Below are 27,187 nucleotides of genomic sequence, written 5' to 3'. Positions count from 1 at the left end.
ATATATATATATATATATATATATATATATATATATATATATATATACACACACACACACACACACACACACACACACACACACACACATATACACACTCATACATACATATAATCACCACAAAGATACAAGAACAATGTTTGGCTATTTCAGCAAGCAAATAAGAGAAAAAGTTGTTGTTGGTGGGGATTACCAAATAGCTAGTCTCAGTTCAGTTTCGAAGAGGGATCATACACCATGTTTCCCCATCTAAGCAATAACATACTACAAGACCAGACTGCAGTCCTTTACCTTTCGGAAAGGCACTTTTTCTTTAGAAAGTGATTCTGACGTCAGAGCTGGTCTGGTATTGTCTGTCACAAGATGGCTTAGTGTAGCTCTAGGGTATTTGACAATGAATGGAAATGTGTCCTGTGAGCATTGAAAGTACTAAGTTTCATTATACATCTGGTTGTTGAATTTGAATTGCAGACAAGGGATCCTAACATACCCAATCCCTCTCCATCAGAAATTAGTCAACCTATTGTCACTTAATTCAATGTTCCTAAACACTAACTTCTGGGTCAAGATACGCATTCCTTTTTCAACACAGGTTGTCACTGTTAAGTTTCTAAACAATTTGGGAAACAGCTGTCCATCCTTCAAGTCAGATTAGCAGTGATGGACCAAGGAAACTGCTGTACAAGAGTCAGTGTATCTGTTGTGAATGTCCCAAGAAGCACACAGAGCACACATCTGGGTTACAAAAGCCCTTTTATAAAGCCATTTTTAAACAAAACAAACCAAAAGGTTTACAAAAGAAAAAGATACAGAAAAAGAGTAACTTGCTTCATGTCCCCAAAAGAGGAAAAAAAAAAAATAATAAAGGGGACAATGCCAACATGCTCAATAATAAGAGGTTCTTTTCCTTATTTTTTAATACAAAATACAAGCAAAGGATACACGTACTTAAAACAAGGTTCAGGAGCAGACAGCAGTCCTGGAAATCCTCCAATCAGAGCAAAGCAGGAGTTTGGTTTTCTGTTTATGCAAATACATACAGACTGGGATATGTAAATGAAGTATCACACCAGACCACCACACAATTCTACCAATGCATGTTGCATCTATAATTTACGAACATGGTCAACAAAATCATGTTCATTTCAACTCGGTTTCATTTAAATTAAAGAAAAAAAAAACCCTTTAAATAAAGTGGTTACATTCAAACTTTAACTTCCTTAGTACCATGCTGTATATTTCAGCACTGCTAAGGTATTGCAAGAATGCCCAACCCTCTGTTGTCTGATCATGTATCTAGCCACAATGCATGCAGTATGAAGAACAGGATGCCAGACTCTCAGCCCAAAGCCTAAGACAGATAGGCTAGCTCTTTGATCCTTTCTGCTCAGATGAAAGATTATGAACTAAAACCGAGGAAGACTAGGAGTTTTTAGGACTGGCAAATTAAATCTAAAAGATGAATCAAGGCAAACAATTACTGAGATTGCGGTGGCTGTGTAATCTGGCAAGACTTACACCTTGCAAGAATGAAGCAGGTAAGGTTTGCTGCAACATGTTCATGGTCAACGAACTAGGTAGCGCTCTTATTTACAAATTTTGTAACAAATTCTTCCAGAGGAAAAAGGAGAAAAATTCACTAACTTCCAGAAGACAAAGGTTAAATTGCCAGACATTTACAAACACGCACTCACACATACCCACACCCATACACTTTAGCAGTTTATACATGTTATTTTCAGGGCATAATTGAGTACTATACTCCCCAACCCACCAAAAAAAAAAAAAAAAAAACACAAAACAAAACAAACCCAAAACTATTTACCCTCCCCTATAATCTAGAAAACCCCCCTCACCCAATATACAAAGTGTCTACACCACTGTGATGCTCTACAGCCACAGAGAGCATGCTCAGATGTCATCAGTTTGTTACTCAGTGGCATGGCAACAGGTAGGCATACAGGATTCTGCCCCCATAGTGGTTATTATAATCAGCACCACTGTGAATTAGGCTTTGAACAAAAGTGTAATATATGAACTTGATATTGAGAATTATGTATTTTGTTTTCTAAGACAAAGGGAAAAGGAGGTTGAAATAGAAACATGGCTACTGACAGTCTGACATCCCAAACTCAAAAAACAAACTTCCTATCTTCAAGTAACTCAGCAGCTTCCTCCAAAGAAAATGACAATATCCCACCCCCAAGAGCAACCAAAGCAACTTTCCCTCCCTTTTGGCAAGAACCACAGACTGCTTGTTTTTGACCTCCTTCTACACACCATGAAGTGCCTAGCTTGGATTTCTTCTGGTGCTACATGTAAAGAGAACTGTTATAGGCACTGGGCACTGACCCTTCAGCAGCAAGAAAGCTGTGTGTTGACTATTAAAATCTGCTCTTGAGTGGCCCCTAAGCCTGAGCTTTGTTGACACGGTTCCCCTCTCCAACCTGTAGGCCAAAATTCCACTTGTCACCTGCATGTTCATGGGCATAAAATTAAAAAAACCCTTATTTAAAAAGTGTCACCAGTCATGGTGGCATTAATCCCAGCAGTGGAGAGTTGAGACTAGGGGAAGGATTCCCAGCGAGGCTACAAAGTGAAACTAGGCCTAAAAAAAAAAAAAAAAAGTTAGGTTCAGCTGACTATATCCATCCAAACAAAAGTCCTTCTAAGAGTATAACCTCAAATTCCACTACTGATACGTTACGTTAAGAAAAAGAAAATGCTTTCTGAATTAGTACAAAATATAAGTATTGAAGACTGGAAAAACAAAAACAAACAAACAAAAAAAATAAAGACAAAACAAAAAACCAAACCACCAAGAGTTTAAAAATCAGCCATGTAGTAAGTTGGAGGCCAGCCTGCGGTACACAAAAACTGGCACTTTTTTGTTGTTGTTGTTGCCATTTTTTAAGAAAAGGTGTTTGTGGAAGAAGAAACATCCTACCATTAGTTTTCTTTTGCAAGGTTAATACGGAGTGAGAAGTATGAAAGCAGTAAGTGTTTCAGCGGACATTTAAAGCCCATCTGAGGTGAAGGGTTAAAAGCAGCAGTGAGCTACCACTGAGCGAGACAGAGGCTTTTAACAGAGCCAGGAAAACTAGAATGTAGTGTTAGTCAGCAGAGCTACTGCAATCTGTTAAGAGGTAAACCTAGCTGAGCTTCGATAACAGATAGGCACCTTCAAATAAACATCCCATTCCTGAGCACTGCAAAATAAGGTGATGGACGCATTGCCACTTCACTACAGGCACACTGGGGATGGGTGAGGGTGGGAGGGGAACAAAGAGGACACAAAATAAAACATGGAGGTGCCAAGGGCCAGTCATTATGAGCTTATAGCTATGACATACCCTCATGTAGTTATTAGAGCCAACTGCTGAGCACCTGTTTCCAGTTGAGTCACATTAAATGTCTTCCTATTTGCATGCATGATTTGAAGAGAAGACCAGTGTTACAAACCACTAAAAAAGTGAAAGCAAAAGTCATTCTGAGCCTGTGTGTTCACTTGAGACACCAAACAACCCAACAAACCTGTAATTAAAAAATATAATTTTCAATCTAATGAATTAGCTTTAAAAGGGACTCTAAACAAGTAGTCCAATTAGACACACATTTTACACAACTAACCTAGAAGACATTATTTCTCAATTACAGGTAGATAAAATCAGAGATGTTAGTGCAGATTGATATATTAAAGAAATTGTTAAAAATTTGAGGCTAAAATTGAGAGAGACCCTACCCATAAATTTTCATGAAATATAAGCTAAGTAAAGCCCAAATGTCACTAGGAATGTAAGACTGAGTTATAAACCCCTAAAAGGGAGAGATGCCTGGTGGAAACCTTGAGTCTCCTTTCTTTAAGGATGGGTACCTGAGCAAGCCCACTAAAGCAAATAGAATAATCTGTAATACCCCACTACATAGCTCACAACTATATATTTCATTACATAATAATCCAACTGCTTATGTTCAAGTATCTATTTTTGGCCATGTTTAATACTCATTTATTAACAGTGCAGGGTTGAAATGACTCTCTGCCACTAGATGTTTTACTTGTTTATTTATTTTTAAAGCAGATCTAAGAATGTTCTTTAAAGTGTCTTAAAAACCAGAGTAAAAAATATTTCTTAAATAACCCTTTGTCCTATGAACACCTATGAGAAAATGACATTGTTTGAGACAAATACGTCACTTAAAAAAAAAAACAACAAAACACAAAAGCAGAATACTGAAGAAGCAAATTTAGCTTAAGTGCAGAAAAATATACAGAAATTAATCCACTGTATCTTTAATTTAGTAGCATAATAGGACTCTGCTTCTATTGGTGCATGGGATCTGAATGTGGAGGATCAAACCTACAGGTCTATGTCCTGATGCTTTGCTAAGGTGTCTAGACTTCAATGGCACATAGGCACTGTTAAAATATATAGTTTGCTCAACCCGTTGAGGCTCAGGCTCTTGCCTAAGAAACATGAACAGAAAAGAGGAGTCAGACCAACTTTAAGAAGCAATCAAGCTCCATAGTACGAAAGCAGTGGAAGTGTGAGATTATGTCATATCATGTTACTATGAACAAAAGTAAAGACTGAAATATCAAAAGGAAACTTTCTATCCCCAAATAAAAACAGCCTGGTTCATGGGCCCTTATTTTAATTACCTGTATTCGTAAAGGATAAATCTCAATCCTTTGTATCTGAGCTTCACACTAACTCATACTTTATTTGCTTAAAACTTTGACATTGCTAGCCTGTAAAGAAGTGCACTGTGAGGTGTAGTCATTGAAATGCTAAGAAATCTCTTTAATTTTTGATCATTGGAAAAACTTTATCCAAAAAACAGGATATATATTTTTTAAAAACATGAATCAATGAAAACATGAATGACATAAAATTAAGAGTGATTCTGGTGGTCCATTTAAAAACAAAACAAAACAAAACAGTTATTGAGACAAAAGGACCACTGACTCTGAGAATAACAAATATAAAACAAGAAAGCCCACATTCCCAAATAAGCTTTGGGAACTCATTCCCTCTACACCTGGGGAAATAATGTGAGTACTGAGTTAATCCAGAATTCATGTTCACCTTCCAACTGCCTCACTAGTATAAATTTAGTCATGATTCTTTTCAACATTTATACTTTGGACATATAAGCTCATGTTAAATGACAACTGGTCTGTCAAAAGTACAGGAAAAGAAATAACAATCATTTTCAATTAAAACCTTTCTAGTTTTTTTTTTTTTTTGAACTATTGTTCAAGTTGATATTCTTTAACAAAAAGCAAAGTTTCCATAGCGTTCATCTCAAATGTTATTGCTTTACAGCGTGGTTTTTCTTCCTTTCATTAAAAATACAAAGATGAAACAGTCAATTAATTCACATGGCTTTCACTGGGAGAAGGGGAGGGATTGGCAAAGAATAAAAACCGTAAAACAAAATGGCAACTTAAACACTTCAACATACAATGGTTTTGATAGTGAGACAGATAAACATTATTTTAGACAAATGAAATAGCACTGAAAGCCCATGAGTCAAGCCACAGCCCAAACCATGTCCTATGTAGGTTTCCTTTTTTTGTTTTTTAATAAAATCTCTCCCCAAACATCACTTTTAATCTTCCCCGGATGGGGCTTCATCCTCAGACCCTTCATCTCCAGACTTCTCGAGTAGGGGGCTTGCAGATGTCTTCTTTTCTGGAGGGCTTTCTGCTTCCTCCTCCTCTTCTTTGGGAGAAGGAGCTTTTTCCTTTGATGCCTTAGAGGCAGTGGGGCGACCCACTTTCCCTTTGCCTTTCACTGGACTTGGCGTCACTGAAATACACAAAGTAGCAATTTGGGGAAGGAAAGAGAACAAAATGCCTTTAAAAAATAAGCTCCAAAAAATAATAAGTTTATTAGTATAAAAAACAATCCCATCTCACTAAAAAGAAAACACAAGGCTATAGAAAAAGCCTATTACTCCTAATGAGGATAATGCAACTTCTGAGCAGAAACTAGAGCCAGTTTTTAGAGTCCCATTGCCCTCTATGAAGAGATGAATAAAGTTTTAAAATAAGAATCTCATTAATTCTATTTGCCAGATTTTATTTGTAATAATTCTATTTGATTTGTAAGCAAATACAGGCTTTAATAATATAATATAGATTTAATAAACTAGGTCCAACTAGGAGAGTACCTGGTAGAAGCCCTGAAGACCTAGAAGATAAATCCTTATTGTCATGGTTAGTTTTGTTTCTACTGTCAGTATTATTTAATCCTGACAGAGGATGAGATAGAGACGGGAACAGAGAGCCTTCCCTATCTGCTGAGACTGACCCCAGAACAGTCAATGCTCTATGAGCAGTGAGGAACAATGCCTGAAACAAGCAATCTATTCTCAACATATAGGCCAACTCCACAGGTTCTTTTTATAAAAAAAACAATCATATACATATAAAATTTAATTTTTACTTTTATGTGCAATGATGTTTTGCCTGTAATCATGTCTGTGTGAGTGTGTAAGATCCCCTGGAACTAAAGTTACAGACAGCCATGTGCTCCCACGTGGATGCTGGAAATTGAACCCAGGTCCTCTGGATGAGCAGCCAGTGCTCTTAACTACTGAGCCACCTTTCCAGCCCATTCTTTTTTTTCTTCAAAACTTATTTTTAATTATGTACATATGTATGTGCCTGTATGCCAGCTGGGGTCACAGGTGACCTGATATGCTGTGGAACTGAACTTAGGTCCTCTGGAAGCAGTATGAGCTCTTTGCTTTTTCCGAGACAGGGTTTCTCTGTATAGCCTTGGCTTCGTAGACCAGGCCTGCCTTGAACTCACAGCTATCCTCCTGCCTCTGCCTCCCAAGTGCTGGGATTATGGGCGTGAGCCACGTCTGGCTACAGTATGTATTCTTAATCACAGAACCATCTCTCCAGTCCACATGTGAACTTTGGATTTCTTGTATTTCTACCAAATAAAAGGCCAATGCTGAGACCTAAGTTTAGTTCTTGAAAGCATTTTTAAGGCAGAAATGTGGTTTTACTTTCACAGGTCTCACCTGTAGCCTTTAGTCTGGGTTTGGGCATTTTCTTTTCTTTTCTCTCAGGTTTGGACTTCTTAACCATCTTTTTGTTTTTCTTTTTTGAACTGCCATAATCACTATCATCATCGTCTTCCATTAGGAAATCTTCATCGCTGCCAGAATCTTCTGAGAGGAAAGAAGAATTTCAACGTCCAACTTAAATGTATACATCCTTCCAAGTGAACAAAGGGAGAGAGTGCTGAGAATGACGGGAGGAATAGGATTTGGGAGTTAAATACTACTGGATTCAATCAGGAGCTACACCACGAACTTCGCTGGAATGCCCCTGGCCCAATGTAGAGCGGGTATAGTATGGATCTTACATATAATAGATGACTGACTTGTTCTAAATTACTTTAATTTTTTAAAAAAAAATTATGAATGACTCTTGTGAAGAACTGGTTGAAAACAGAACAGAGAAGACACAATAATCTGAATAAAAACTGAACCCGATCTGGTCCCTACACTCAGGAGGTTAAAGTCAGAGGATGGCAAATTTGAAGGCAGCTATGGTTTCCTTGAGACCAAACAAGGCTGGGATGAACAGAGGTACAGCACTTGGCTACACTCACTGTGTAGGACTCTGACATCGAACCCTAGTACTGCAAAAATACAAACCTGGAAACCGTTAAATACCAAGTAACTCTTGTTAGCTCTATCACTCTCATGTATACTGTTGAAACAAGCCTGAACTTACCTGGTATATTTTAATACCAACCTTGAATAAGGAACAAGAAAACAATGCTAACATGTGAAAAAAATATAAATTCTGTAACTTTTTTGGCAAGTTGAAGTGGTCTATAATCCTCTGCCAGGCTAAGATGCAAACTGTAAACATAGTGCTCATCATTAAAGGTTATTGTTTAGTCAGTGTCTGAACACAAGTTTCTTAGAGTAGAGACTATTATAAATGATGGATAACCGTTAAGACTTTCTGGTCATGTAAAAATATTAATAAGTACCAAATGCAGTCATCTCTTTTAAGTTCAAGATTGAACAGATCTATTGCCAAATTCTACTGAATCTTAAAACAAAACAAAACAAAACAAAAAAAACCCAAACATTTGTTTTTATCTTTCACTTATACATATGTGCGGGATGCTCTAGAACAGGATGTTGGATACTGTGGAGGAGGGAAAGCTGAGGCATCTATCCCCATTGTTTTATTCTTTTGTTTTGAGACAGGGTCTTACAAGGTAACCCTGGCTGTCCTGGAACTTACTCTGGAAGACACTTCAGGCTGGTGTTGAACTCACTGAGATCTGCCTGCCTCTGCTTCCTGAGTGCTGGGATTAAAAGAACGTGACACTGCACGTAGCTGCACAATTTTATCTTTTAGCAGGTCGCATCTGCCCAGTTTAAGAAATAAAACATTTAGCAAAATACCAAAGTAAAAAACTACAATTGCAAAGAAGGAGCAGGATGGAGATGAAGCTCCAATGACAGAGTGCTTGCCTAGCATACACAAAGCCTCAGGTTAGATAGATCCCCACTTCTCCATAAAACTGGGAGCAGTGGTGCAGGCAGATCAGTAGTTCAAAGTCATCCTCAGCTACACTAAATTGAGGTCAACACAGGATATACAAGAGCACACCTAAACAAATGACTAAAGAACAGTAGGTAACTTCACATACTCTCCTGGAATGGTGCCTCATCATCTTCTTCTGGCTCTTCCTCACTGCCAACATCTTCCAAGAGCATCTCTCTCTGTTTTGAAGCTGCTTTAGATGCTGCCTGTCGTTGCTGGCGTACATTTTTATGATCATCTTTTTCATCTTCACTGTCTTCTGCAATATAAAAGTTACTGTGATACAACAATCAAAATAAGAAACAGCTTCACTTCATTCAAAGAGGAATAAAATTTATCCTTAAAAATTTCTTAAAGGCAGGTATGGTGGCACACATCTGTGACCCCATCTAGAGCATGGAGAGTTCAAGATCTACCTGTACTAAAAAGACTGATTTTAAAAAAATCTTGGAAAATATAGAGTGCTAATGTTAAGAATCAAGTTAAATTAAAAACAAAGGTACTTGTGGTATATAAAGATCTGGGTGGTCTCAAAATTACAGAGGGCTGCCTGCCTCTGCCATCATGCCTAGCTTAGTTTTTCTAGCATGCACTCTAGAAAAGCTGGAAAACTGAATTATGAACTAAAAACTATGAACACACAGTTCCTTTAACACTGTAAATTTATAACTATTTAATCCTAAAATCATCAATTACACAGAAATCCTATGTATAGTGATTTTAGAAGATAAAGTCAGAAAAATATTTTAAAAGAAGGAGCCTAACTTCCATTTATCTCTATCTTGAGATAAGAAACACTGAAAAACAATGCTAAACTACTACTCCTTATAATGAATTGGGTGACCTTTTCAACTTAGAGATAGGCAGAGGGAAATCTTTAAAAACACGTTTAGATGAGCTAGCTAAGGATTGTGGACAGGCTTATAAAATTTTTCTCTCATATACCACAATGAATTAATTAATGCTCCATCAATACAGTTGTTTAATCTGCTAAATCAAGGGCAGGCTGCTAGCCTACTAGCTCTAGGCTGAGCTTCCTTCCTTCGGGTTTTTATTTTTTATTTTTCTCTGTGTAGCCTTGGGACCCAGAGATCCTCCTGCCTGTAATCCTCACACTCAGAGGCAGAATGGGGTTTTCCCCCTTTCTTTTTCATTTTTTTTGAGACAGGGTTTCTCTGTGTAGCCTTGGCTGTCCTGGACTCACTTTGCAGACCAGGCTGGCCTCAAACTCACAAGAGAGCTACCTGCCTCTGCCTTCTTGAGTGCTGGGATTACAGGTATGCAATACCAAGCCCTGTTCTTAGTTTTTTTTTTTTTTCCTTTAAAAACAAAACAAAGGGCTGGAGAGATGGCTCAGTGGTTAAGAGCAGTCTGCTCTTCCAGAGGTCCTGAGTTCAATTCCCAGCAACCACATGGTGGCTCCTAGCCACCTATACTGGGGTCTGATGCCCTCTTCTGGCATGCAGATGTTCACGTAAATAAATAAAATCTTTAAAAACAAAACAAAACGGAGTGCTTAGTAGGTGGCTCTTCAGATAAGAGGATTTGTTGCTCTTGAAGAGGACAAATTCAATTCCCAGCACCCACTTGGTAGCAGCTCACAACCACCTGTAACTACAGCTCCAGAAGATCTCACACTCTTTTCTGGTCTCTGTGAATCCAAGCCATGTACAGGGTATATAAACATACATGCAGGCAAAATATACATATTAGAAATAAAAAACACAGTACGCCTTTTATTTATTCTGTGAGAATAGAAACATATAGTCCTTTTCTTTTTTTTTTTTTTTTTTCCAGACAGGGTTTCTCTGCGTAGCCTTGACTGTCCCAGACTTGCTTTTATAGACCATGCTGGCCTCAAACTCACAGAGATGTGCCTGTTTCTGCCTTTTGAGTGCAGGGATTACAGATGTGTTCTACCATGTCCAGCTATACACTTCATTTTGATCTAATCTATCCCCTATTACTCTATTCCTACATCCTCTAGCTCACTCCCAAAACAGACCCCTCTTAATTTCACCGTATGTGTGTTTTAATAAGCCAGTGAGTCTAACTAATGCTGTCCACATGTGAATGGTATAAGGCCTTCCATTAGAGCATGGCCACTTTCTAGTAACTACTGACTATCAAGAGTTCCTAAACTAGTTGGTTGGGCTTTGTAGGGATCTCCCCTGCATGGTCAATGTTTAACTACTTCTTCTAGAGACAATTAGGGAATAAAGCTGACTATGGCAGACCCTAAATGAAACCAACTTGGGAGGAGTTGTGCTTAACACAAGTACAGAACAAGTAGCCAGAAGCAGTAAGGAATACAACTTTCAAACCTCAAGAGTTAAACACAACAGATTATTCTTATCCACAGCTATTCCCCATTAATTAAAAAACAAAACAAAACTTTACCTTTTTCTTAGTTTTTTTTTTTAATTACAGGGTCCCTTTCTCTATGGAATGTAGCCTGGCTAGCCTAGAAGTCATACAGTAGACCAGGCAGGCTGTCCTCAAACTCAGAGACCCACCTGCCTCTATCTGCTGAGTTATTTTTACTTTTAGTTATGCATAAATGTGGACTATGTACATGTGAACATAGGTGACTGAGAAGGCCTCTGGTACTCCATTTCCCCAGAGCTAGAGTCACAGAAAGTAGTAAGCCATCAGATGTGGGCAATGGAAATAGATCCTCTGCAAAAACAGTCAGCATTCTAGTCCTTTAATTTTTTTGGGACAGGTTTTCCTTATGTAACCTTGGTCGGCTTTGTACTTTGCAGCAATCCCCCATTTCAGCAATCAGCTGTCAGGGAGTGGACATAGGAAAAAAACCATAGAGAGTAAAAGGAAGTCAAGAGGACCGATAGACAGACAAGGAAATAGAATGGAGGGACACTTAGTATGAGGGTTTTTGAGACTATGGAGAAGGTCAATTGGGTGCTTTCTCCGTCTCTCTGAGCTAGCAGGCTTTCACTCCAGCATCTGGCTCCCAAGTCTCCATTAGTAAAATCAAATGTTTGAGATTTTGTTAAAAACAAAAATGGGCATTGGTGTTTTGCCTGCATGTATATACATGTGAGGGTGTTAAGTCCCCTGGAACTGGAGTTATGGACTGGTGTGAGCTACCATATGGGTGCTGGGAATTAAACCTGGGTCCCCTGGAGGAGAAGCCAGTGTTTTTAACTGCTGAGCCATCTCTTCAGCTACCCTAATAAAAAGGTATCTTACATATAAAACTGATTGTTAATAAAGGATGAATTCTTCCTACTGCAATAAATATGGTTTACCTGCTGAGTGAGAATCATCCTTCTTGGTCTTCACATCTTTTTCTTCTGAGTCTTCACTGTAAGGCAAATAGAAAAAAAATGCTGAAAAGTCTTACATAAAGGCTCTGTGGTCACTGGGCATGATGGCTGCATGTGCACTCCCAGGACTGACATCAGTTCAGGCCCATCTTGGGCTACATAGTGTGTTTTAGGCCAGCCAGCCTAAACAGGACCCTAAGCTGGGTATAGTGGCACCTGCCTTTAATCTCAGCACTTGGGAGGCAGAGAGAGATAGATTTCTGTGTATTCAACGACAGCCTAGTGTACACAATGAGGCTTTGTGTTTAAAAAGTTAACACTTTGTCTTTAGGGGAAAAATGTCCAATCAGATTTCTGGTATCTTAATTAAAAGAACACTGAAGAGTATCTCTTTCATTCCTTTCACATATAAAGTGTTCAAACGTGCTGAGGAATGAGACTGTTTAATTATTCCCTTACATTACAGGGATCTAGTGAATAGCTATAATTTTACTCTCATGGAAAAACAAACTAAGTCCCAATACCGAAGGAGAGTTTACATATCTAACTTATGACCAAGTATATGACCTTCTCTAGTTATTTCAATGAGAAAAGTCAAGGAAAAGCTCAATTTTTAATAGAAATAAATAGCAGCACAATAAGAAAAAACATTAGGAAAGGTGAGAGTAAAACTCAACAGGGCACAGAGCTTAGAACACCACAAGCTGTGGTTATTACTCTGCTATTGACCTGACTGAGGACGAACTACAAGGAAATATCAATACCAACCTTAAACTAGCAAGTTACAAAGTTAAAACACACTTTTGGCTCATGTCTTTAAGTTTGAGAAAGGAGCAAGAAGCAGTCCTGGAGCTCACTTCTGATCCAAAGCTGAGACCAAGTTGCTTCTGGGAAACAGGCTGACCTGCAGGTCTGAAGTGAGACCCAGACTACATACAGGAACTTCATCCTTATAGCTCACAGACTGTCATCACTTTAGAGTGCTGACAATGTAAGTAGGAAGATAAGAACAATGAAGTCTCCTACCTGTCTTCTTGTGAATTTTTCCCAGACCGCCTCTTATTTTTAGCCTCTCGAGGAGATGATCGAATTTTCTTAGCAGGAGGTCCTGAATCTCTTCCATAGTCTTCATCTAAACCAGAACAATTTCAAATTCAGTTAATTATGATGTTTACATGCTAAAATCACACATTACTCCTCATGCTTTTTAAATAAATGGGACCAGATTTCCCCTGTATTTTCTTTAATTAAAGAGGGGTGGGGGCTGGAGAGATGGCTCAATGGTTAAGAGCACATGCTTATTATTCCAGAAGACCTGGGTTTGACTCCTAGCACCCACATGGTAGCTCACAACTCTAGATGCAGAGGATCTGATGCCCTCTCTTCTGACCTCTGTAGCTGGCAGGCAGGCATGTTGTGCACAGAAGCACACACAGGCACCTAGCAGACTGAGTTCTATTTCTATTACCATAAAAATAAAAGGACCAGCAAGATGGCTCTGCACTTGGCTGTGCAAGCCTGAAACCTAACTTAGATCCTCAGAAGCCACAGTAGGACTCATTCCCAAAAGTTTTTCTCTGATCTCTCTGAGTACACACACTTATACATACATATTACATACAAGCACACACACAACAAGAAGTAAAATTTACGAATTCCTCCCCAGTCCCACCTATTTTAATTCCATTTTACATATTGTCTAGCTCTTATACACATACATCTTATACATCCACACCACAGCCTTTTATAACATTCCCATCTACTTTATGATTTCCCCACGTTTCAACATCTTTGTATCTATCTGAAATTATAGTAACATGGTTTTATCATAAACATCTTAGAAAGAAAAACCCTAAAATTCCATAATCATTTATTTTTCAGGGTTTCTCTGTGTAGTCATGGCTGTCCTCCCGCCTGCCTCTGCCTTCAGTGCTGAGATGAAGGGTGTGCACCATCACACCTGGCTTCAAATTCTATACTCTTAACACAATACTGTGATCAAGTAAATTACTCTTAAACTGAAGTATTAAATATACAATGCAGAGGAATGAGATCACATCCAAAGACCTTCTAGGTATGTACAATCCAACTGGAATTACAAACACACTTTTAAGCCAGGAAGACAGAGGCAAGCAGATCTGAGTTCAAGGCCAGCCTGGTATAGAGCAAGTTTCAGGTAAGAAAAGCTTAGGTCCAGGTGTGGTGGCACACACCTTTAATCCCAAACAATGAAGGTAAAGTGAGATGGTAGAAGGAAGCACATGTTTGAAAGTGATGTCTAACTGAGTGGCAAAAACAGTGATGAATCATAGAAAGACCTGACAGAATAGGATACGCCCAACTTTCACAAGAAGAGAAAGAAAATAGAAGCTACTTAAGGCACAATGAGAAAGAAGAGGCAGCTTACTGGGATAGTAATAAAGAGATGGCTTGAAAAGAGAGAACTCCGGTGAAAACTGAATGAGCCAAAGAATGAGAAGGAACCAGAACATTAGAAAAGATTGTTGTAGTTAGTTTGAGCCCAAGCAGTATTTGAGGGCTGAGAAGTCAGCTGGGAGAGGAGTTTGAGCCAGAACAGCTGAGTTGAACCAGACAGCTTTGAGCTCAGTAAGACAAGAAAGGGTGAGCTTACTAAGTAGTGTCTCACAGGCTGAAAACATTCTAGGCCTACGTTACACTGTACAGAGGCTAGAAGCTTCCAGGACTAGGCCTACCTTAGCAGAAGAGGGCAATAATCCTCAAAGACAACAACTGAACCAGGTGAATATAAGTTCCTTTTACAATATAATGCACTCTGGACACTTTTAACTATAGAAAAATATCTCCAATTTTAAACGCCTCATAAGAAAATCGCACCTTAACTGATGATTACTCCCAAAGTTGTTACCCTCTTCCACATACAATGATGAGAAACTACAAGTAAGCCTGGGACTTTGGCAGTTATTAAAATTTCTGGGTTCACTATAAATTCCCTAACCATTTTTAGAATTTAATCCTAACCATTAGTAGCAATTATTTTAATTGTGTGTGTATGTGGTTATGCGCACATGAGACAGGTGTTTGTGGATGATGTGAACTGAACTCAGGTCCTCTGCTCCTTAAAAATAACAATAAAATTAAAAAAGGGGGGGCTAGAGAGATGGCTCAGAGGTTGAGAACACTGGCTGTTCTTCCAAAGGTCCTGAGTTCAATTCCCAGCAACTACATGGTGGCTCTTAACCATCTACAGTGAGATCTGGTGTCCTCTTCTGGTGTGCAGGCACACATACAGGCAGAATGCTGTATAAATAAATAAATCTTTAAAAAAAAGAAAAAGAAAAACAGACCCAAGAAAGACAAGAGCAGTGCCCAAAATCCTACAGCAAGACCCTTAGCCACATTTAGATAAAAAAGAAAAAGAACACCAAACAACAAAACAAAGCAAAACCCAAAGAACAGCCAAGCATTTATTTGCATGTGTATGGCATGGCATGCCTGCCAGATGAGTTCTCTCCTTCCACTGTATGCATTCTGGGGAGCAATTTCAAATTGTCAAGCTGGGCATTAAGCACCTCTGCCTGCTGAGCCATACCACAGTCCCTCAACTACATTTTTTAAAAGATCAAAGTTGAGAGGAAAAAGGTCAAAACAGCTACATGTCAACTTAAGGGACATTAAGTATCAACTCTAGTTTCCTTAACTGCAAAATGAAATGAGATCCCATAACAGCATTGCTCTAAAAAATAAGCTATTAAACATAAACATTTAGGACAATTCCTGGAATGTGTAAAATTAATTAGTTTGTATTACTTTAGAGACAGAATTATGTATCAAGTTTTTAATTCTTCTGTGTATCTTCCAAGGCTTCTCAAGGGGTACATTATTATCTCTATAAAGTAAAATTAGGGAGCTGGAGAGATGGCTTAGGTTAAGAGAACTGGCTGTTCTTCCAAAGGTCTTGAATTCAATTCCCAGCAACCACATGGTGGCTCACAACCATCTATACATGAGATCTCGTGCCCTCTTCTGGCGTGCAGGTACACATTCAGGCAGAATAATGTGTAAATAATAAATAAATATTTTAAAACAAAACAAAAGTAAAATTAGGGACTCAGCAGTTAAGGCCACTGGTTGTTCTTTCAGATGACAAGGGTTCAATTCCTAGAACCCATAGAGCAGCTCTTAATGGCAGCCAACGACAGTTCCAGGGTCTGAGTCCTTCCATGGCCTGTACAGGCACTGCACACACTTGGTGCACAGGCATAAATGCAAACTCCCCCACAGAAAGTGATACACATTTAATCACGTAAAACCAGATAATAAAGGCTCATTTGACTTCATTATACAAAAAGCACAAGTTCCTCACGCAGAGATCTTACTGTGATAACAACTGCAACAGCACAATATTCTTGTTTTTGAATCAGGGTCTTGCTATGATGTCATAGCTGGTCTGGAATTCCTGAGCTGAAGTGCTCCACCTGTCTCTGTTTCCTGAACAGTTGGGACTTCTGGCTCACATTAATTATTGTGCTTAGCTAGCAAGCAGTAGGTATTTTTCTATACAAATAAACACTGAATCAGAATCACTGGACATTTAACCTTTGGATCTTAAAACCAGGTAAGAGGAACAAAACAACACAAAACAAAACAAAACAAACAAAAACCCCCAAGAAAACAAAAAACAAACAGACGTTTATTTCAATGATTTACAAGAAAAAGGTAAAAGCCAGGCATGGTGACACACATACCCACACCTGCAATCCAGTAATTGTGAGGGTAAGGCAAAAGCATTTTGAGTTCAAGGACAGCCTAGGCCCAGAACTTATCTCAAAGAAAATGGTCATGTTCATGATTTGTTTGACACAGACGACTGGTAATCTCAAATAATAGAAGCCTTCTAAAAGCATGATAAAAAGCACATAAGCTGACACTTCTGCAGTACAAAACATGACTTGTAGAAGATCACAAGACATACCTGCATCATCTGATTCTTGAAACTGTGAGTAATCCACGACCTTCCTATTTCTGCAGAAAGAGACAAATTTAAATGATTAAAAAAAAAAAAAGTTTGATTTCTTAGACACCAGAATACACATTTTAGTTTTATAAAAAGAAAAGCTCTTAGACCAGGCATAATGGTGCATTACTTTAATTCCTTGGGAAAGAGGTAGGCAGAGACCCTCCTTCAAAAAAAACAAAATACCAAAAAAAACCTCAAAAGCAAAACCCTCTTGGACTTATGCTATGCACTTCAGCGACAACTTTAAACACTGTTCTCCCAAGCTCTACATTTTCCACTTCCCCCAAAACGGAACTGGCAAATGAACCTGTTCACCACATGTATGTAGTATATATTACACATAGATGACTACATCCCCAGGGCAGATGTTTAAGTGTGATTTTACTCTTTTTCTTTATTTCTATATCATGTAGCCCTGGCTGCCTGGAACTTGCTTATATAGACAAGGCTGTTCTCTAACTCAGAGTTAGAGGTAATAGTCACCAACTATTTTTTACTGTGATATACACACTTACACTTGAAAAAACAAGATTACTGCTAGATTAAAAAAAAAAAAAAGCTTTTAAGGTATAATATAGTTATGCTGCAATGCTCCCACATTATGTTAACACTAAGTTTCAGAAGAAAAAAAATTTACTGGTGAAGTCAAATGATGCTAAAAAAAAAAAAAAAAAAAAAAATATGTCCATGGGGGCTCACTAACCGAAGAGCATGAGCAGGCATGGGCTGTACCTACATATATGTAGCAGATGTGCAGTTTGTTATTCATGTGAGTCCCCTAACAATTAGAGCGAGGACTGTCTGACTCTGTTGCCTGCTTTGGATCCCTTTTCACATAGCTGGGCTGCCATGTCTGGCCCCAGTGGGAGAAGATGCACCTAGTCCTACAACTGAAGGGGAAGTTGGTGGAGGGGATGTGAGGGTGGGACTAGGAGAAAAGGAGGAAGGGGGACAGTGATCAGGCTGTAAAGTGAATATAAAATAAAACCTTTTATAAAAAGATATATTTTATATGTAAGTTATTTATATACATGCATGTATACCATATATGTTCTGGTACCTATGGAGTGCAGATTTGGAGCTGGAGTTCCAGGTCCTGAGGGTGCCTAACTTGGTGCTCGCTCTGAGACAGGTCTCAGGGTACAACAAAAGCTGACCTCATACTCAGGACTGTCCTGTCCTGCTTCTTGTCTCCACTGTTGCAATTACAGATGTGCACCCCACCCAACCAATGCAATTTTGCCTTCGGTTTTATTCTATGAAAACTATGAAATCTGGAGATGATTGTTAAGTATCTGGGAGAATGTGCATAGGTCATATACAGCATTTCACATAAGGAACTTAAAAAAGTGTATTTGCACACTTGTTGTATTATGGCTAAAGTACCTTTTTATGAACCTGGTCTTGTGAAAGTGGTAGCTGGAAAACAAAAACAAAACAAAACAAAAAACTACCATGATCAAAATCTAACATTTATAAGGATTACTTAAGTACAAGGGTATGAGACGTCCTGTTCTATCTATTCCTAGCAAAAACAAACAAAGTCTTATCAAAATCCTACTAGGGAGCCAGAAATGGTGGCAACACACCTGTCACCCCCAGGAAGGCAGAGTCTGAGGTGGACTGGGTTGCAGAGAGTCCTAGTCTCAAAGTGCTATTTAAATGCCAAGTGGAACTAACTCTTCAGTTGTAACAGTAACTACCAGAAACGTGAGCAAATACAGAATTTCAACACAACACAGATGACTATACTAGATTGCATCAGGATTCTGCCAGGTTCTATTTCCTTGAGTAAGGAATTTTCCCTCAATCACCATGATTTTTTTTTTCCAACTGTAAAATAGGAGGAATACTCAAGAATGGAGCTGGAGATATGGCTCTGTGGTTAAAGTGGCTCTTGACCAATCCTACTCCCAGCAGATGGCTCACGACTCTTTTAACTCTAGCTCTGAAGAATCTTAGCCACTCCTCTGGACTCCTTGTGCACAAACCTACATATTTACACTTACACACACGCATACACACACACTAATATAGACACACACATTAGTTTTTTGAAACAGGGTCTCACCATATAGCCTTGGCTACCTCGAACTCAGAGATCTGCCTGCCTCCATAGTAAAGGCATGTGCTACCACACCAAGAAAAAAATCAACCTTAAAGCAAAGCTATTCAAGATTGCCCTGGGAATGAGTGCAAAGTAAGTAATGACTATCTAATAAATATCAGTTGTTATTACTTCTATCTCCTTACTTTTTGTTTTTCTTTTTGGTTTTTCAAGATAGGGTCTCTGTGTGTAGTCGTGGCTGTCCTGGAACTTTCTCTATATAACTGCAAACACAGAGCTAGGCCTGCCTTGCCCCGAGTGCTGGGATTAAAGGTACCTGCCACCACTGCCCAGCATCTATCTCCCTATTTTATGTTAACTTATTTCCAGCTTTACATGGCAGTTTTCAAGCTTCCTTTTAGGTTGGGAAGAGTAGCCATTTTATCTTTCAATCAGAGTTCAAAAGAGGGCATTAGATCTCCTGAAACTGGAGCTATGGATAGTTAGTGAGCCACCACCATGTGGGTGCTGATAATTGAACCTGAGTAATCTGAAGAACAGCTAGTTCTCTTAACCACTGAACCACCTCTATAGCCCCAAACTGAATTATAGCAATTTCCATCCTTTAAGCCAACTGAAATTCCATCCAAACAAATCCAAAACTTTGTACTAGAAAGAAAATCCCCAACATAGGAAACAAGCAACACAAGAATCGGGACCACCTCCTCCCCAAGCAACCGAGAAGTATTCAAATTTCAATGATGCATTTGTATTTACTTTAACTGATATAATCTATACACTTATATTGAAACAGGAGGATTACTTTGCTGTTAGTGTGAGGCCAGCCTGTGCCATACAGAAAGATTTTGCTTATTTAAAGAAAATATACTCTTGGGGTATATTTATTAGTGGTTCCCTACCCCAAATTAAATGAGGGTGGGGAATACTTGCTTACAATTAACTATTTGGTCCTGAACATGGGTAAAGGGGAAATAATTTTAAAGGTGATAGGACTTTTAAAAGTAAAGCATGGTGGAACAAACTTGTCTCACCATTTGGGAGGTAAAGGCAGGAGGATCAGATTATCAAAATCTTCAATTACACAGCTGAGTTCAAAAGCCACCTAAGCCACTTGAGCCACCTAAGACCCTGTCTCAATACACCCCAAAGCAATAAAACTTTAAGTATAATTATCAATTTCTTTCTACTAAATAGTGACAGAATGTTGAGGGCTGGTAAAATGGGTAAAGGCACTTGTCACCAACTCTGATTACCCGAGGACCAGCATGGTGGAAAAGGAAAATGACTTCCACAGTTGTCCTCTAGCCTCCACATGCATGATGTGAAATGCATACCCACATATTGTACAAATTAATGTGTAATTTCTCCTAAAAAGAGAAAAAAAGAAAAAAACCAACTAAACATACAAAAAACCCTAACCAAACAAGAATGTTATTTTCACGTACCAGGAACATTATTTTTGTCTGCTGTAAGAAACAGAATTCTGTCTGAAGAATGAAAGAGTGAAGGAGAATAGTGTTTGAGCTAGAAAACAAGTTTTGAAATTATTTCACCAGGCTAGTTTTGAACTTACCCATCTACTTCTGCCTTATGAGGACTGGAATTAAAGTTATGTATCACCATGACAACCCTAGAATTTTGCTGTTTTGTAACAAGTCTGCACATCTATCTGAAATCTATGTGAGGAAAGCTGAACTAACACTGGCAATCGACTGTCAAATGCAAACCCTATCATCAGGACTTAAACTATACGCACAACACAGAGCACAGCTATTAAAAAAAATTAAGGCCCCAAGAGACTTTATTTTTGTTTTGCTTTTTTTCAAGCCAGAGTTTCTCTGTGTAGCCTTGGCTGTCTTAGATTTACTTTGTAGACTAGGCCGGCCTTGAACTCAAGAGATCCAACTGCCTCTGTCTCCTGGAGTGATGGGATTACAGGCATGTGCCACTTCGCCAGGCCCAAGAGAGATATATAAACAACCTACAGTTCAAACAATGCTGACTGTATTACTACTTTTATTGCAGAGTTAATTAATTTTATAAAAAACTGACTTTCTGTGGGCTGGAGAGATGGCTCAGTAATCAATAGCACTGGCTGAGTTTGGATCCAGCACCCAAGTCAGGTGCTCACGACCACCTGTAACTCCAGTCAGTTCCAGAGGACCCAACACTCTCTTGACACCCGGCCCCCTCACACCCAAGTATGCTAATTCCACGCATTCATTGGTGGTCAACATCTCATTTATTAGATGAATGAGATCCTGCAGAGCAATGCTTTTCAAACCTGTTACTGGGCCTCTGAATCAACTTACTGGTACATATGCAGCATTTTAAAAGAAAGAGCAAATAGACAATAACAGAGAAAGCTTGTAACCTAACACCTAAGTGTATGATCTTTCAGGCATTTATATTCTTGTGCAAAGCTGATTATAACATTTAATTTACTTCCAACTAGAATTCTAACAAGAGCCACTTAGGGAAAAAAAGTACACTGAAGAGAAACTTTTGAAGGCTTTACCTTTAAGAAAAACTGTTTATAACCTATGACCAGAAAAGTGGTATTTGTTTGTAAGAGTAAATGACACATGTGTGCAGGTGCTCAAGAAAGAGACCAGAGGGTCTGGGGGTCAACTCCCCTGGAGCTGGAGTTACAGACAGTTATGGGCAGCATGGTCCTTAAGTTCAAGACCTTTGGACACTACAGCCCTTTCAGTTGTTGTTTATACACAATTCATACAGCAAATTAAGCTGAAGCAGCCTGGAAATCAAGTTTGAAAAAAGGTTAATAAAATTCTTTGTCTAGTAAGAAGAAGAAGAGAAGAAGAAGAGAAGAAGGAGAGAAGGAGGAGAGGAGAGGAGAGGAGAGGAGAGGAGAGGAGAGGAGAGGAGAGGGGAGGGGAGGGGAGGGGAGAGGAGGGGAAGAAAGAAAGAAAGAAAGAAAGAAAGAAAGAAAGAAAGAAAGAAGGAAGGAAGGAAAGGGAGGGAAGGGAAGGGAAGGGAAAAGAAAAAAGAAGAAAGGTCCTAGGAGCTGGGCAGTGGTGGCACATGTCTGTAATGGTCCTTATTAGCAAGTGTTCTTAATCAATGAGCCATCTCTTCAACCCCTTCTTTTCTATTTTGGTATAAAATATGTATGTTTTTGAGGTCAGGTTTGTCTGATATTGGTGATCTTTCTACTTTTAAGCCTCTTATGTGCTGGGATTATAGGAACAGACCATAGCACCTGGCTGAAAATATTTTTTGTTTTAGAGAGCAAGCATCTCACTCTGTAGCCCAAGCTAGGCTCAATAAAAATTACTTCTTTAAAGTTTAAATACTGTTAGTTGGGTGTGGTTGTATATGCCTTTAATCCTAGCATGTGGGGGACAGAGGCAGGTGTGGGTTCTGAGGCCAGCCTGGTCTACACAGCAAATTCCAGGACAGCCAGATCTGTCTCAAAAACAACACCCACACAAACCCAGTAGATTTTGATAGTAATAGGGAGACAAATAGTAATATTCAACAACTTCTGTTATGGATACTGAATTCTGAACAATTTCATTCAGCCTTGAATCTTGTCAATGAAATCCCAAAAAAGAACTAAGATCCACTCATGATCCAAGGTAGCTTACAATAAGAAAATTCCATTTATTAAATGGTACTTAGAGAACCCAAACCTGCTTCTCTACCATTTGCTGACTAGGTCATGTGTTCTACCTACTGTAATTACCATTTGCAATCCTATCCCTTCCTTCTCAGATAATTCCTTAACATTTGTTAGCTTCATTTTTTTCTTTCAAAGTCAATACTATGTTTCTGTTTGGTTGGTTTTGTTTTTCTGCAACATAGCCCCTCTGTACTGTAACTCACTATGTAGGCTAGGCTGAACTCAAACTCAGATATTTGCCAGCTTCTGTCTCCCCAGTACTAGGATTAAAAGTGTGTGCTACCATGCCTAGTCCCTAAATACTATGGTTTTAACAAGTCACTCATCACAAATTTCAAGGATCTTCTTCATGGTCTAGTTGAGTTCCTCCGAGCAAAAGATAAAACAATACTCAGTAATGCCCATAAGTAAACGTAACAATGTTCACAAAAGACAGGATGGGGAATAAATTGGGGCTATGCTCTTCTACTAATTCTACTCTATGGTGCTAACACAATCCTTTGCACAGTGGATTTCACACTACAATTCCAACAACTTCCTTACACCACTTCAATGTATATATTTCTTCCAACTTCCTATCTTCTGCAAATGTCATCAGCCTGCCATCACTCTTCACCTATGTCATATGAATAAAGTAGTTCCCTCCCCTGAAGAAAAAAAAAAAAAAGGACAAGAAGAACATAATAGGCCAAGAACAGAGACATTACAACACCTGACCATCTGACTGACACATCATTCTGTCCGGATTTCTCCATTTTCAAGATCCTGATGTAAAACTGAAAACCCTCTTAAAATAAAAATAGCATTTTCACAGGTTTTTTTTTTTTTTCTCTCTAATAACCCTTTTTTGTTTCCTTTCTGTGACGCTCCGGTAGAATTTAGGGCTTCTTGTATACCAGCCAAGCACTCTATCAGTAAGTCTCATAAAACAAAAATAAAACAAAAACCCAAAAACTAAACATAGCAAATTCCTGGACAGCCAGATCTATCTCAAAAACAACATCCACACAAACCCAGTAGATTTTGATAGTAATAGGGAGACAAATAGTAATAGTAAAAAAAGCAGAGTTTATTTAAATCAATGGACTTTTTAGTGCATAAAGTTAATTATCTATTTAAAAGTAGAATGAGGGCTTAAGTTATAGCTCAATTGGTTGAGTGCTTGCTTATCACACACAAAACTGTGTTCAAACCTTAGCACTATATACAAATCGGGCCTGTCAATCAGAGGTTTACTTCCAGAAGGAAACAGAAGAATCAGAAACCCAAGGTCATCCTTGACTACACATTAAGTTACAAATCAGCTGGCTTTACAAAAGCCTATCACAAACAGTAAAATTAACATTTTAAGAGTGAACATTTGGGTGTAAAGGTGTAATTTATCAGTAAAAAAACCAGACATTATAAATTTGTCTTATAATTTACATCTAAAAAATTTGTCTCATGGACTGGAGAGATGGCTCAGCTCTTAAAAAATATGTACCAAGCAGTGAGTGGTGGTGCGCACCTTTAATCCCAGCACTTGGGAGGCAGAGGCAGGTAAATTGCCGAGTTCGAGGCCAGCCTGCTCTACAAAGTGAGTTTCAGGACAGCTAGGGCTGCTCAGGGTTAAAAAAAAAAAAAAAAAGACTACTAAGACCAGGCAACATTCTAGCAGTGACACGTAGCTCTTTTGAGTTCCAGGCCTACCAGTCCTCTGTGGAAGGAGTCAACAATTTATGCTTTTATAAAGCAAAGCCTGCCCCTTATTCAGCCTTTGTAAATGTATTATGTATTTTCCTTATTTTTGGTTTTTTTATGAGGTCAGGTAGCCCTTGTATCTTCCATATTCCTGCTTCAGTCTCCCAAGTGCTAGAAATAATAAACATAAATCAGCACATCTAGCTTTATAAGATATCCCTGATGTCTTAAAAATAAAAGGAATCAGGCTCATCCCTAAGCACACAATGGGATATACACTTAAACATGTTCTTATACTTATTTGCTAAATCTAAAACACCTCCAATTTTCAAATTTCCCCTTTAACCGGGGCCTTGTTGTTTTGTTCGAGACAGGGTTTCTCTGTGTAACAGTCCTGGCTGTCTTGGAGGGGGATTTCTTTTTTGTTTTGTGAGAAAGGGTTTCTCTGTATAGTCCATGCATAGATCTCCCTGCCTCTGCCCCAAGTGCTCTGATGTGTGGGCCTAGCACTGGCCTAACAAAACTCTGTGTAGAACTGTGCTGGGCAAAGCAACTTCTTTCCTTCTTTTCAAGAGTCATGAAAGCACTCTGGAAGTTAAAAACGTCATGGTAGAGGTTAGGACTTTGTTAACTATAAAATCTAGGCACCATAGGTCATCGATAGCTGATGCCAACTACTAGCAATTTTACCACTTATTTTTAAAATCTTTCGATGAAACCCAAACAAAAACAATTCAACAAAAGAATCCTTTTAGAAAACAAATAATACGGTTATTTTGTGGAATAAGGGGTCATTTTTTACGACCCCCAACTACTACCTGGAATTGTTTAACATTAACGAACAGCTCATGCCCACACTCTATCTGTATGTTCAGTGTGAACTGGAGGTTTTCATTCCAGTAATCTTTACTTAATTTAACCTACAATAGCCACTCAAACTCTTGGCCACCCAGTAGCAGTTAGTTATAAAGTTAAATTTGGGAGTAGTATCGTCTCATACACTACTCGGATGTGAGTTTAAAGCAAGCCTAGAACACAGAGTTCCATGTAAGTTCCATATAAGGTGGTATAGTGAGAAACTGCCCCGATCCCCCGAAATAAATAAAAAATAAAGACATCTGTTTAGCAAAAGGAAAACATCAAAATAACCTAGGTTCTAGTCTCAACTAATGCATGATACACGTTATCCAGGTCCCAGTTAAGCTGCCAGCCAGAACCCCCATAGTTTCTCACTTTCTTCCTAACCCCGGGACTATTAAGCAATTAACTTGAATCTAAGGCCTAAAATAATTGAGCTGCAGATACAAATTCAGACAGATTAAGTGAACTTAAATAAAATTTCACCACATGGGAATTACTTCCAAGTAAAAGGAAAATTTTAATAGTGTCTGTCTCCTAATCCTAAGTATCCTGAGTTGATGGTAGAGTTTTGGTTAGTTTTAAATCCCCAAAGTATTCACTATAAACAGTCATACCGACTACTTCCCAAATGCCAGTAAAGCTTTTTCACAGAAGACATGGTAATTTTGGAGGTGCGGTTTGCAACAGAATGGAAAGAGCAAGCAGGTAGGCAACAGTCTCCGTTATTTCCACCCGGAGAGTAGGAGGAGTGAGTATGGGGTCCCAAACTACCACTAATAGTAGATCATCTTGTCAGGAGACACAAAGGTGGGACACAAGACCGTTGCCAGATCCAAACCTCTCTGGTCTTAAGATACTTCCGATACCGAAACTAGGAAAAGATAATTGATAACTGTAAAAACACTCAAGAACTAAAGGCAAAAGGAGCCACTCCTTTCCGAGTAACATGTATTGACTTAGGTCTCCCGGTCTCTGCGTCTCTGAGGCCTCACCCCTCTACCCAAGGCATTAAAGGGAGCCCGCCGAGCGAGAGAAAACTAAAAACTTCTTGAAACCATATGAATAAAAGTCTGATCGCTAGCGGAACGTAGTCCCTTTGCGATTAACGTGACACAGGAAAACAGAGGGTTACAGAAGTATTGGAGACCTGTACACGCGGTGAGGGGGGAACGAGAACCACACGGGATTTGGGTCGGGCGGTTAACGCGCACGTCCCCTGAGGAAGGGCATTTGCAGGGGGAGGAAAGGGAGAACTTGGGGTGGGTTAACGCGTTAAGAACTCCTTGGTGGAGAAGAAGCAGCGGCCCTTGGTTTCCGGGCTTAGGGTCAAACTCACTTTTGCCCCAGGGGTAAAAGAAAGCCTGGGTCCCGCCCAGGCCGGGCTAGGAGGCGGGGCCTGCCGCGACCCCGATTTTGGAGGCGGGGCACGGGCAACCCGCTAGCCCAGACGCTAGGCTGCCCGCAAGCCTCGGGAGGATGGGGTCGCGTGTGGTCGTCCCCGGATCGGTGACTGGCTCCGGCACGGCCCAGGGGTGCGGCCTACCGGGCGCTCAGTGCGCGCCGCGCCCGCGACAGGGCCAGGGCGGAGGTCGGGGCGGCCGCAGAGCCGACCCGGGCCCTGCTGGGTGGAGGCACGCGCACGGGCGCGCCGCCGCCACCTCGCGCGCCGCCGAGCACCCACGCGCACGGGCGCGCGCGGACCCGAGAGAAGGCCGCGCGTTGGTGGTCAGGAGCACGACTCTAGGCCCGTTGCCCACCTCCTTCGCCACTTGCCCCAGCCCGGCCAGCCCTCCCCGGGCCTGGGACTCCGCACTGACCTGACAGGCCGAGACATGTTCGCTGTCGAGGCGCGACCAAGTCGAGGAGCTGAGGACCAGGACCCCCCTCCCCGCGCACTCGGCGCCCCACCCCCCCGCTCCGGCCGGCGGGGCCGCTGCTGCCGAGCCCCGAGCTGCTGGCTTCTCAGAGTCCGCGGCTGCTTGTTTCGGGCCCCTGGATCTGACGAGCCCCCCGCTCCCCCGTCTCTTCAAAATGGATGAATCAAACCAGC

General features: G+C 39.8%; 1 protein-coding gene across 2 annotated transcripts; it reads right to left on the bottom strand.

Moving 5' to 3' along the window:
• Nucleotides 1-736: 736 nt before the first annotated feature.
• On the bottom strand, nt 737-27,187 carry Nucks1 (nuclear casein kinase and cyclin dependent kinase substrate 1). 2 transcript variants are annotated; one of them, XM_055598141.1, is made up of 7 exons: nt 26,955-27,187; nt 16,838-16,887; nt 12,910-13,015; nt 11,866-11,921; nt 8,700-8,852; nt 7,042-7,188; nt 737-5,813 (listed from the first exon to the last, which is right to left on the bottom strand). In XM_055598141.1, exons 1-7 carry the CDS (start codon nt 26,969-26,971, stop codon nt 5,614-5,616), a joined length of 729 nt encoding a protein of 242 aa, XP_055454116.1. In that variant the 5' UTR covers nt 26,972-27,187; the 3' UTR covers nt 737-5,613. The 2 variants fall into 2 exon arrangements, with proteins under 2 accessions (XP_055454116.1, XP_055454115.1); XM_055598140.1 differs by having other exon boundaries at nt 7,042-7,191; nt 26,955-27,184.

Source organism: Psammomys obesus, unplaced genomic scaffold, assembly GCF_907164565.1.
Source record: "Psammomys obesus unplaced genomic scaffold, mPsaObe1.curated_primary_1811, whole genome shotgun sequence".
Taxonomy (NCBI): Eukaryota; Metazoa; Chordata; class Mammalia; order Rodentia; family Muridae; genus Psammomys; species Psammomys obesus.
This window is presented reverse-complemented; position numbering and strand designations above follow the sequence as displayed.